This window comes from Crocodylus siamensis, chromosome 3, assembly GCF_052110815.1.
Source record: "Crocodylus siamensis isolate JL-2025a chromosome 3, ASM5211081v1, whole genome shotgun sequence".
Taxonomy (NCBI): Eukaryota; Metazoa; Chordata; order Crocodylia; family Crocodylidae; genus Crocodylus; species Crocodylus siamensis.
Window position 1 is genome coordinate 150328656 of NC_143397.1, and position 12760 is coordinate 150341415.

Sequence of the window (12760 nt, forward strand, 5' to 3'; positions counted from 1 at the left end):
CATGGTTTTACAACTATTCATCATACTGATACAACATGGCTCTACAAGCAAAAAGCCAAAGATACTCATTTATTTTATTGAGCTAACATAGGGCTCAAATTGTATTGAAAAAATCATATGGAGCCCTTCAGCTCCTCTGTTACACCAGCAATTCAAATTCTGGCCAACTCAGAAATTGACACCTGAACTGCTCTGGAGTGCTTTAACTGAAGTGAGCTGTTGGTCACAGCCCAATTAGCAATATGTAACTTTACACATTCACAAAGAAGTCACTGATGCAACTGGCATTAATTGACACTATTATTGGCAAGTCATATTGGAGGAATGAAATCAAGGTTTCAATGGGTATAGGGAACAAAATACTCTCTGACCTCAGGAGGATTCCTAGATCAGGAAATTTGCATTGCAGCTCTCTATATTTAACTTGTCTGAAGTTATAAAACTTCACTTTGCAGATGTCGGTTAAAAAATTGTTATGAATACCAAATTCATTTTCAAAAAAAGATACTCACAGCATTTATGCAGCAAATTAAATCTTAAAAAGCACTTTACAAACATTAACTAATGAAGCCTCAAACTAACCAACAAAACAGGTACATTTTATTAAAAACCATTTGATGAGTGGAAAAACTGAGACAGAGAGGTTAAGTGACTTGCTCCAGGCCTCAAACTGAGCCACTGATGGGTTTGAATTAGAATTCAAAAGTCTTAAATCCCAGCCCTGCGCTCAACTCGCTGCTTCTTTCCTAAAGAGAATTAAGCATATACAGATCTATGCATAAAGTAAGAAACATACTACCAGTATCAAATTAAGGAATCCTTAACTAAAGAGGAAACTACTTATACATATCTATCTTCAAGAACTGCACTAGAAACCTACATAATAATGCATTTGCTTCTCCTTTGAAATTTGGAAGTATTTTGAAAAGCTATTATGTATCTTATAAAGAGCCAATAGTATTTTTACCTTTTCAGTTAGATAAAAAAAATATTTTACAGGATTGAATAACATTCATATACAACAAAAAAGAACAAAAAAAGAACTCTAAAACCAAATGAGTTTTTTTAAACTATAAATCAGAAGTTTTCGTAATATTTCTGTACTTGTAAGTCAGTCTTTTATGGTAGATTACTAATGAAAGTTGTTTCATTTTTGCATAATAATGTAAGTTATAACATACTGATAAATGAAACGAGAGGAAACAAAGATGAAGACAAAATTGAAGCTAAAAGAAATTCTAGTTTGCAAATCTTTATTCATCTGTAATCTTTATTTATTGTACATGGTAGGTATTAAAAATTAAATAGTAATTGGTGCCAGTCTAATTAGTAATGAATGAGCAAACATCACTTACGTATCTATTGAATATGAGACTAATTTTGCATAGCATCAGCATTTGCAAAATCTTTAAACATCTGAGAAGGAAGTCAAGACTTCTTAGGGCTGAGTACACTCCTATTTATGAATGCCATATTTCATTATTAACTGATTAGACAAATCATTTGACTAAGTCTGTAATACTGATTACCTTAAAGTTTAAATTTAAAAATATTCACATCTTCACAATGAAACTTCTTGTAGAGAAGAACCCATGACAAGAAAAAAGCAACCTCTGACAGAGCAGAAGATGGAAACGAAGAAGCAGTAGCCAAGAAGCATTAATCAAAGAGTGCAGCAGGAACTTCAAGACAACAGTGACTAAAATTAAAATTAGTGTCCATCTCGCAATAATTTTAGTCTGAATAAACTCTTAGCAGCACTGAAGGTCAACCACTAAAAGAAATATTTGACAATCCATTAGTATGGTAAATGCCTCTTAAAATGCATTAGCCATTTTTGCATGTGAATTATCTTGGTCTGAGGAATGCAGATTGAAAATGAAACCTAATTCAGTGAAACTGTGCTAAATGCATGTTTCCATATACTCAAACCCTTTCAAAACATTCTTGAATTGCTATTTGGTAATAAATTATTTTCCTTTTTAAAAGAACGAACTTAGTGATTTCAAGAAAATCAAGCAATACAAATGCCTTTAATTATGGGCAAATCTGGCCATTACAACTCTGTCAGTACATTATAATCCTGACCTATGGACACCCTCCCACATCAGTCTAGTACTAGCCTTTTTCTTGTCACTTAGAGTTACTACTGTTGAGGTTTCATAGTTTCATAGTTTCATAGTAGCTAGAGTCGGAAGGGACCTAGGTAGATCATCTAGTCCGACCCCCTGCCTTAGCAGGAAAGAGCACCGGGGTCAGATGACCCCGGCAAGGTGCTCATCTAACTTCCTTTTAAAAATCCCCAGGCTAGGAGCCTGCACCACTTCCCCTGGAAGCTGGTTCCAGGCCCTAGCCACCCTGACTGTGAAGTAGCGCCTCCTAATATCTAATCTAAACTTACCCTCCGCCAGTTTGTGACCGTTATTCCTGGTCACTCCTGGCAGTGCACGGGGGAACAGGGACTCCCCCAATACCTGCTGATCCCCCCTGACCAGTTTGTAGCAGGCCACAAGGTCCCCCCTTAGCCTTCTCTTGTGGAGGCTAAACAGGTTCAGGTCCCGTAGCCTATCCTCATAAGGCCTGCCCTGCTGACCCCTGATCATACGAGTGGCCCTCCTCTGAACTCTTTCCATATTGTCCACGTCCCTCTTGAAGTGTGGCGCCCAGAACTGGACGCAGTACTCCAGCTGCGGCCTGACCAGTGCCGCATAGAGGGGGAGGATCACCTCCCTGGACCTGCTCGAGATGCATCTGTGGATGCATGATAGGGTACGATTGGCCTTCTTGACTGCCTCCCCACACTGCCGGCCCATGTTCATCGTGGAGTCAATGACGACTCCAAGATCCTTTTCCGCCTCCGTGCTGGCAAGAGGAGAGTTCCCCAACCTGTAAGTGTGGTGCCGGTTCTTCCTCCCCATGTGCAACACCTTGCACTTATCAGTGTTAAACCCCATCCTATTCTCATCCGCCCACCGTTGCAACCTGTCAAGGTCAGCTTGTAGCCTATTGCACCCTTCTAGTGCACCCACATCCCCCCACATCTTAGTGTCATCAGCAAACTTGAACAGGGTGCTTTCTACCCCCTCATCCAAGTCACTGATGAAGATGTTGAACAGTGCAGGCCCGAGGACCGAGCCCTGCGGAACCCCACTGCCCACATCCTTCCAGGTCGAGAAGAACCCATCCACTACCACCCTCTGGGTGCGGCCCTCCAACCAGTTGGCGACCCATTTGACCGTGTGGGCATCGACACCACAGTCACTCAGCTTTTTGATGAGGACAGGGTGAGAGACAGTGTCGAAAGCCTTCCGGAAGTCCAAAAAGACTACATCCACAGCAACCCCTGCGTCTAATGATTTGGTGACCTGATCGTAAAAGGCCACCAGGTTGGTCTGACAAGACCTGCCACTGATGAACCCATGTTGGTTGCCCCTGAGCATGCATTCCCCCGCAAGGCCCTCCTGGATGTGTGCCAGGATAATTTTTTCAAAGAGCTTACCCGGGATTGAGGTCAGACTAACTGGCCTGTAATTTCCCGGGTCCTCTTTTTTTCCCTTTTTGAAGATAGGGACCACATTGGCCCTCTTCCAGTCCTCCGGCACCTCGCCAGAGCACCACGAGTGCTCATAGAGCCGTGCCAGGGGTCCCGCAATGACCTCAGCCAGTTCCTGTAGAACCCTAGGGTGAAGATCGTCCGGACCAGCGGACTTGAACACGTCCAGCTTCTCCAGAAGTACCCTAACTAACTCCTCGCTAACCCTTGGCCCTTCTTCAGAACCTTTATTTATCATCAAGATCTTCAAATATAGGTTTCGTTCTTTATTTACTTTCTTGTTTCTGTTTGTTCTTTCAATTTTCCCATTTGTATCACAACTGGCTGCCTTCAAATCTGGCAGTATACAAACAAAATCTTAATAACCATGGTCAAAATTTCAAATACAACTATGCTAATTAAAGCATATTTAAAATGATTGGTGTCGTAGCTGTCATGCCATCTCTGCCCCAAAGTATCCAAGGACACCTTTCAAATTGGTACTAATATCACCTTCATTCAGTTCAAGGTACTGAATCTCCATTAAGTTATATTATAATAGGACCCAAAAATGAATCAAAAACCAAAAAGCCTCAGGAGGTAAAAAAGTTAGCCTGTGGTATTGTATAAAGCAGGCAACATGGAGTTTTAACATAGGTATGTAGGGAAAGACCTCACAGCTTATTAGACTGTAGGCCTCATAAATCAAACTGGGAATTTCAACTAAGGGAACTACCCTAATCAGAAAGTATAAATTGCCTAGAGCTTCAGCTTAGGATTAATATGTTAAGATAATATTATTATTAAACAGTATTGCATTTGGTTTCCTAGGCACACTAATTATACATTTAAACTTTTATATTTTCAGTATTTTCAAGAAAGCACATGTAATCTTTTATCTGTAGACAAAATTATTTCTACAGAATGAATTTGAATGACAGGTAGGATAACAGCATTCTATTTAAAATATATTAATAAAGCATGCGCCAGTAAAAAACAAAAATAGTAGTTTAAAAATTTTAAACATTTACAAACACTGATTTCTTTAGTCTGTCAGAAGCAAAAGTCATTAGATACCAATTCAGAGAACATTAAAATAATGCAATATTACATCTTAGCGAAGACAAATTTAGAGTAAAAACACTGAATGTTATTCACTGCATAAATTATTTTTGCAAACTATTTTTTTTCTAAAAACATCTTACTAGCTAAAACATTCTTCACCATCTGTGTAATTACCAATAAAAAGTCCAAAGCTGTCAGAAGTGGCTGCACATCCAGACTTTATAGTCCACCAAGGCGCAAGCCTTTTGCCTAAAGCAATATGCAGAACTAGAAGACTGAAATAAGTGTCTATAGCAATTCATTATACTCACATGATAAAGACTTTTGAAGTGAATTTCAATGATCTGAAAAACTAATAAATACTGCATATGCACCAACAAGTATTTCATACTAAAGAACCTAAGAAACAAAGGTAAACAAAATGGGTATAAGCTATAAAGAGAAAGAAATGGATTTACTAATGTATAAATACAAGGAGTTGACAGAATAGTAACTGTTCTCTGAAAGTAGCACAGTGATATGAGCATGTGGTTATACGACTTGTTGCTCATGGTGCTTTAAATGCTACATTGCTCTAAGAACATGCACATTTCTGATATGACCATGCCTTGCTCTCTTAGCCACTGATATCACTACTCCCAAATGGAATAGTTAAGGAATGTTCACCATTTGGAAAAAACTAAACAAAACCAAACCCCAGACGTCTATAAATCTGTCTCAACTTAATTAGAACATATATGTAAAGAACAGGAAGTGGCCACACACAAGTAAGCTTTAGAATCAAGAGATCCTGCAGGATTTTCAGTTAGAATCCTGTTAGTGAGACCCCATTTGAGATACTCAGTTTCATTCTACCTCTGGAAATCTGTTTACCCAATAAACTAATCTATGTAAAGCTACAGGGGATTTTACTTCCTATGTTTTCTCCTGTCCACTGCCTCCCCTTTCAGACAATGGAACATTAGGTCTTTGCTACTCTTACTCACCTCATGTCCTGCTGCAAGGAAGGGGAGAAAAATAGGTCCTTCATAATTTAGTCTTCCTCCCTATAGAAATAACTCCAATATCCACCACTGCTGTTGCTGCTAGATTTCCCAAGCAGGATGAAACTGACTTGATTTTCAACAGTTTTCTTGTGCCCCAAACGGTTCTACATAGCAGAAAGGGAATAGTACTTCACTATTGCTTGGCAAAGTTAGGAGCAGCAGTAGTAGCAGACATCTTTGGATGTCTCTGAACATTAAAAGTGTTTAACAGGTCTTCCAACTATACAGTTGGACAAAAAATACCTGATTTAATGACAGCAAAAATGAAAGACAAGCCACACTCCCCCATATAGGACATTTGCCCCCAAGGAATATACTTTAATTCTGGAAAAGAGGAATAAAGGTCTTTACTCTGTGGGCTTCCTTTATACTAGGTCTTGGGCCACCAGGGTAATGAATTCATATAGCATCCTTGTCCTCTGTAGCTAGAACACACTGAATCAAAAAAAGAACACTCAGTCTTGAAAGGTTTGTGTGTACAACTTACAACTCTTTAGACTAGGAAAATGCGTATCTTAAAGTGTTAGTTAGCACCTCATTCCACTCTATTAATTCACAATACAATAATCATATATACTAACTCTGTTAAAAATTATTTAACATCCACAAGCAAACAGTAGGGGTGCAGACTTAGATTGGTTTAAATGTGGTTTAAACCACAAGCATCCAGATGCATAAACCAATTTAGAAAGTGTTAAACCTCATGGAGTGTTTCAAAAGTATAACTGAATAGTCAAATATTAATTTTGCACTGGTCTTCCTTGCCCCTGTTCAGTGTTATGTGTGGACACCGAGTTTTCCATGGCTAGTGCCTGGATCAGTTTTCCACGCATTCTACACTGCATCTCTCTTCACCCCCCAACCCCTGCCTCAAACCCCAGATGGCAACTGGTTACTCTGGTATGCAACCAGAACTGCCTCAACCTATATTCCCTGCACTTGACCTGGTGGTAGATACTTTGGGACACTGCCTAATACGTCTATGTTTTTTAAACAGTATGGTTCTCCAGGCTGCTGATCAGTTTCAGTCCATGCCTGGCAACTGGTGTGGAGACCCTGGTAGACCCCCACAGCATCCAGCACCCCAGGAAGGAAAAGCAGGAAGCCAGGTAGGCCCCCACACCCAAATGGTTACCCCTCTACCCCTCAGACCATGATGAACCAAACACTGGTGCATTGCCAGGAACTGAATTAGACTGGTGAGAGGCTTGGGGAAAATGCTCTTTAAAAGCCATAAAAGCTATGGCAGTCCCAGAGCGCATCTTGGGAACCCAGAAGCACAGGAGGGTCAAGGACCTTCCCCCCCCAACCAGCACACATATGCCCAGATACCTAGTGAGAGTACCACCAGACAGATTTTGTTATACTGCAGGAATGGTCTTTATTGAACTCTGTGTTAGTGAAAAGGGGGATCAGAAACATTGTAACTGTGGGCAACTGAAGTCTTTGTCTTCTTTCTTGACATCCAGCCATAGAAGTATGCCCCTGCTCTGGGAATACTAGGGAAATGGGCAGTTAGCACTGGGAGGCATGCTAAGCTGGATATTCACTAATACCCTTGGGCATGGTCTAATAGAACTGCAGTGCCCTAAAGGTGACTGTTCTACTTATACCCCTTGGCAGTGTACCTGCAGACACCTCTGAACTAGGACACCTAGAAGGTAGAAACATTTTCCTGACTTTTTAAACCTCTTCTTGATTTGTTTTGCTTGAAAGCTTTGAGCTCATAACAAGAATACTGAGTGGAGACCCATCTAGGAAAGGAACATGGTAGACCAAGGCTGGCCACTCTTGAAGAAGAGGCAGCTCACAGAGATTAAATAAATGCTGCATCTTTTACAGCTGGATTGTTTATGAGCTGCTTCTCAAAGCTCTCCTTAAGAAGAAATGGAAGAGGCATCTCTCTCTGCTTCTTTACTTGAGCTAACTGCTCTGACTCTAGATGAGAGATGTCAAAGATATGGCCCATGGAGCCACATCATCCAGCCCCTGGGCCAGTCTAGGACTCCCCTCCTCCACCCATGCCAGATCCAGGACATGAGCTGCTCACTCTGGGCCACAAGCTGCCAGCAGTGCCAGCTCCAGCTGGTCTGGGATGCAACTCAGTCCATACATCCCCTGGATGCTGGATCTGGTGCCCGCTCCAGCTGGACCAGGACCCACACTGCATATGCTGCTCATGTGCACAATTCATTTGACCCAGGAAATTCATGATTCATTTGGTCCAGGGCCAGATTTTTTCACACCCCTGGTCTATATGCTTCTGAACACCTACCTCTCTTAATGGTGACCTTGGGAGATACTTATGGTATAAACGGACGTAATAATTGTATAGATACCAGTGAATACAGATATACACTGTTATGCATGTATAAGTCTCTAGCAATAAAATTTTAGCAAAGCTGTATCACTACAGGATTATGAAGTCATAGCAGTTAGGTTGTAATAGTTGATGTACACTCCTGAATGGCAACTCCCACTTCCCTTTTTTAAGAAGTCAAAAAGAACATTTGTTTATATACCCTGAGTTGACTGTTTCTGAGTCTGAGTCTGTTTCTGGGGCCTAACTGCTTGTCCTTTGTTCTTCTATATATCTTATAAAATAGAATGATAAGTAAATTGCTCCTTTTCAATTTTTCTGTGCAATATTTGTACCCCAAGGGCTGCTGAAAGCACAGTAATTATTATAATGCACCAAGGATCAGAAATAAAAAATGGCCCCAAATGAAGTCACACTGCACAGCTCTGAAAGATTAGTTCACTTCTTTTTTTTTTTTTTTTTTCCAGATTTAGTATCTGTTCTTCAGTGAGACATGGGAAAGCTTAACTTAAGCTGAAGGACAAAACTAATATCTTCAATGGCTGGATAACTCTGAGTTTACCATTGAAAGACAAGTCTGGGTCTCTTCCTGGCCTTAAAAGTTAAGTTACAGGCATGCTGAAGATCTCTTAAGTCTTCCTACCCAGTTCTTTTCAGAAAGTCTCTTGCTAAGAGGCTGGATAAGAGATTCAATCATGTGGAAAACAGTTTAAGAGATTCAGACTAAAGAATGAGACAAAAAAGGCCAAATGAATGACATGGAACAGGGGCACATCTGGCTACCCTATCCATAAAAATCCTGGGATCTATTATAATCTATATTTAATCTTCTGAACCAAAATGTAAAACAGGGAAGACCATCCCTGAGATGTTATGAGTCCAGATTTAAAAATTACTTAAAGATACAGAAAGCTCTCTCACTGACAGATACTGAAAGCAGAAGACATTTGCCTATGATAGCACTGTACGAAATTTTTATGGCTTACAGGCCTAGCCCATCATCATAGCCTTTCACAGAAGTACTGATGACTATTGCCTCTTCTTTGGTGTTCTAAAACCTGGAGGAAACTGCAGACAGCAACACAACACAATTGCTAAATAAGATGACAACATAAAAAGGTAAACAAGGGATGGAGAGAGTGCATATATCAGGAAACTAGGCTAACTTCATAAATTCCCAGATTTCCTATCAACTTACAAAAAGCACAGGAAAACTGCTTAACCTCTCTGTACCTCTGTTTTCCCATCTTTGAAATGACAAAGATATCATTAATGCCTACTGCAAGGGCAAGTACAAAGCTTAAAGATTTTGAGAGTCCTTTGAGGTGGTTGGATGAAACATGCCAAGTGTAAAGTATTTTTAAAGTGCAGTTTTGCTCTGAAAGTGACCATCTGAAAGTGGAAACAATTTCTTGGTTTTACTGGTTTCTAATGAGATGAATATCAAATCTGTTCCATTCACGAAGTAAAAAAAAATATTTTACCCCAGGTTGGTCATCCTTAGCTAAGATTATAAAAATGAACACTTTTTTTTTCCCTTCTCATAAATTATTGCCAATATTCTAATTTACACCTACACAAATTTAATTTTCTCACTGTTTATATAAATTCCTAACCCTTTTAAAATCCTGCTGAAATTTTAATCTCTATTTCTTGCAACAATGACATCCAGAGACTGTATTCTTTTCAGAAACTTAGACAGCTAACCCCTTCCCTCACCCAAAAAAAAATCCCCCAGCAACAAAAACTTTATTGCATTTCATGGAAGTCTACTTGGCCATGTATTACTAGAGAAGGCAAAAAGGATTTACCCTCTCTACTCTTTTTTTCCCCCCCATACTTCTATTGTGCCTCTTTTTATTATGGTTTTGGGTCAAAACCAAGCTGTCCTAATTTTTTCAGTTCAATTTCACAAAGAAGTATTTCCATGACTGAAACATGTTTTCACTCAGGAATTCCATCACAATAAGACTGACATACAGTTTAATTTAAACAGGAGTTTTTGACCTCTATTTAAAAAAAAATAAAAAAAATAAAAAAAACAAAAAAAAAATCACTGAATTCACAAAAACTAATACAGAACATAAACTAAATACAATGATTTTCAAAAAAGTGGTTTGCCGAAAAGTAAATTCATACAGAAGGAGCAAGGTTAAAAATCCCCCCGTCTATAACTAATTGAACTATTTTAGTTTTCTTTAAAAGGGATACAAAAATAAACTAATCTGAGACCTGCTATTTGACCAAATTGTTGCTCTTTTCATGTACCAATTCCTGGACTATTATATATAACACATTAGTAGTGCTTGCCCTTAGAGTTTTTTTTTTTAGATCTCTATTGGAAAATATGCATGCCAAGGCGGTCATACCAACATTTAATCTGAGAGAAAATCTGAGGCATGCAAATATAACTTACTTGCTTCCAGCTAAAGCGATAAACTTTACCTTCAAGAGCCCCCATAGTTTAGTGAAAAGTTGCATGAAGTACAGAGGCAAAGACTCAGAGTTCAAAACTAAGTGCTATTGATTTTACTTATGCAATTCACTACTCTCAATAAAGACAATCATTAGGTGGAGTTCCTGAAAGCACTTCCTCCTTTCTATGCAAGATCACAGTAGGCACAGAACTCAGATCTCTAACATGCCTTTTAATGTATGTACCACAGTACTTCCAGTATTTAAACCAGTTTGTACTTCCACATTGTCAAGGATAAAAATCCAGGATTCCAGATAAAAAATACTCTGTTATTGCTGTGTAACCAAACATGAACTCATGTGTCAAGATCTCTTGATCTCTAAAAAAAAAAGAAAAAGATAAAAAAAAGAAAAAAAGAAAAAGCTAGCAGATACTTTATGGTTTGAAGGGACCAAGGCTAATTTCAAAAAACTCTAATGGATGTCTACAGGCTGCTTCAAAAAGTGAGGGTTACAGCATTTCTTTCATGTAGAACTTCCTCAAGCTGACATGCTGACCATGGAGTATTGCTCTTGGTTTACTTACTTTCAGTCACTTTTAAATGGGGGAAACGATGTCACAGAAAAATATTTTCTCAGACATACTACAGTTTCTCAGTCTTCAGAGTGAGAAGCATCTTCAGAGTTTTCCTCTCTGATTTAGAGAGAGGTGGTCTCTGCTCTTTCCCTGATGCTGCGGAAACTATTTTTTAGGTACCAAAGATTTGTTTAACAAATCCGGAATTCGCAAACAAAAATTAAAGAAGAAACATCATTTACCCAAAACCTTAAAAGGAAAATATATAACTCTGCACTGTCTACAACACTGTTGATGGACACACTTTTATTCTAATACAAAACTTTAACAAACTCTATAATAGATACAAAAAGCAGAAAGTCACTTAAGTTTTGCATTAGAATGCAAGTCTGACAAAGTCTGGACATTGTTTCTGTGATGTGCTGGAGACCAAAGGAAAAGTTTACAGAATATTGGAGTGTATTACGGGCTACATAAAGGTACAAAGCAATGCATATGTCTTTTTCCCTCGTTTACTCCCATACTTTTTAAAGTATCTGGCAGATGGAACATTTTCTGTCATAACCTTAACTCTCACTTGACAATCATGCTGAACATATTTTTTCTAATTGATTTTGTTAACCTTATGACTACTTCATTTTTTTTTAAGAATCTTTCTGAAAAAAGTCTATCCATGGATTTATTAAGTCCCAATAAGATGAGTCACCTAGTCAGTTCTCCTACGTGCACTGTATTGTAAGCATGCTTAAAAGACTTTACGTGATTAAACAGACAATCTTTCCTTAAAAAAAATCAAGTTCTGTTCCCATCATGAGATCATGTATTTCTAGTTTTAGAATGCCAAGGGCTACCTCCCATATAATTCTTGCTCCCTTATTAGAAGTACAGGTACAGCTCTCCAAAAAGTAGAAGTAGCAAATTGTCATGAGACACTGTATATTTTTATTAATCATCCACTATTTCTTACATTCATTTACTATGCTGTAGATTTGCTGCTCCTTAATATAGTGATTTCAGAGAAAAACTGCACTTCAAAATAGAAGCAATACTAACAGTGTACTTTAAAAAGAGCATTTCCCACTCCTCAGCAATTAAAAAGACAGATAAGGCATGGAGAACTTAATAGGTTTCAGGAAATTTCTGAGACATTTTTTCCATGCTTTATGCATCTCACAGAGCTAAGATTGTTTAGCTTACCCACATTTCTTTTCATTCTATATGGAATTCAATTCAACTAGAATTTTTTTTTAATCCATCAACAGTTATTGGACTGAAATGATTTGCAAATAAAAATACAAAGAGAAAGAAAGCGGACTAGAGAATACTATTCAAAAGGATTCATACGAAAATGTTTTTGCCAACCTCGTACTGTCAACTTGCTATACAACTGTGAATTCATTTCCTTGTCCCGCTGGTAGCGCCGAAATTCATCAACAGCCTCCCGCGCCACTGTGACAGCCAAAACAAATCCCTGTTAAAAATATAATGATACGACTCATATTTCCCAAAATGAGAAAGATACTTTAATAAAATACAGAAAAGGAACATAACAGTAGAAAAGATAATGTGTGAGGAATGCATTTTGGGGCAGCTAGGAGACTTCTTTTTAAACACTTGCCTTCAATGCAGTTCATCCTTCTCTTAGAAAGACTACTAATGAAAATTTAAGACAAGGTGAAAACATCCAAAATTTTTTTCATTCCTTGACGTATTCCAGTTAAGTATTACTAAATCACATCAATAAAAATGTGTCAGAAGGCAAAACTTTTTGATGTAGTAGGTAATTTAGAAAAGATTACTGTCTT

General features: G+C 38.5%; 1 protein-coding gene across 2 annotated transcripts in view; it reads right to left on the reverse strand.

Annotated features, from left to right (window-relative positions):
• Window positions 1-12760, reverse strand: part of ATP9B (ATPase phospholipid transporting 9B) — a 327984-nt gene that overhangs the window by 238365 nt on the left and 76859 nt on the right. For both annotated transcript variants that reach the window (XM_090039540.1, XM_090039541.1), the window contains exon 5: window positions 12318-12426. In XM_090039540.1, the coding sequence (XP_089895666.1) occupies window positions 12318-12426 (109 nt within the window). The remainder of the gene's footprint in view (window positions 1-12317; window positions 12427-12760) is intronic.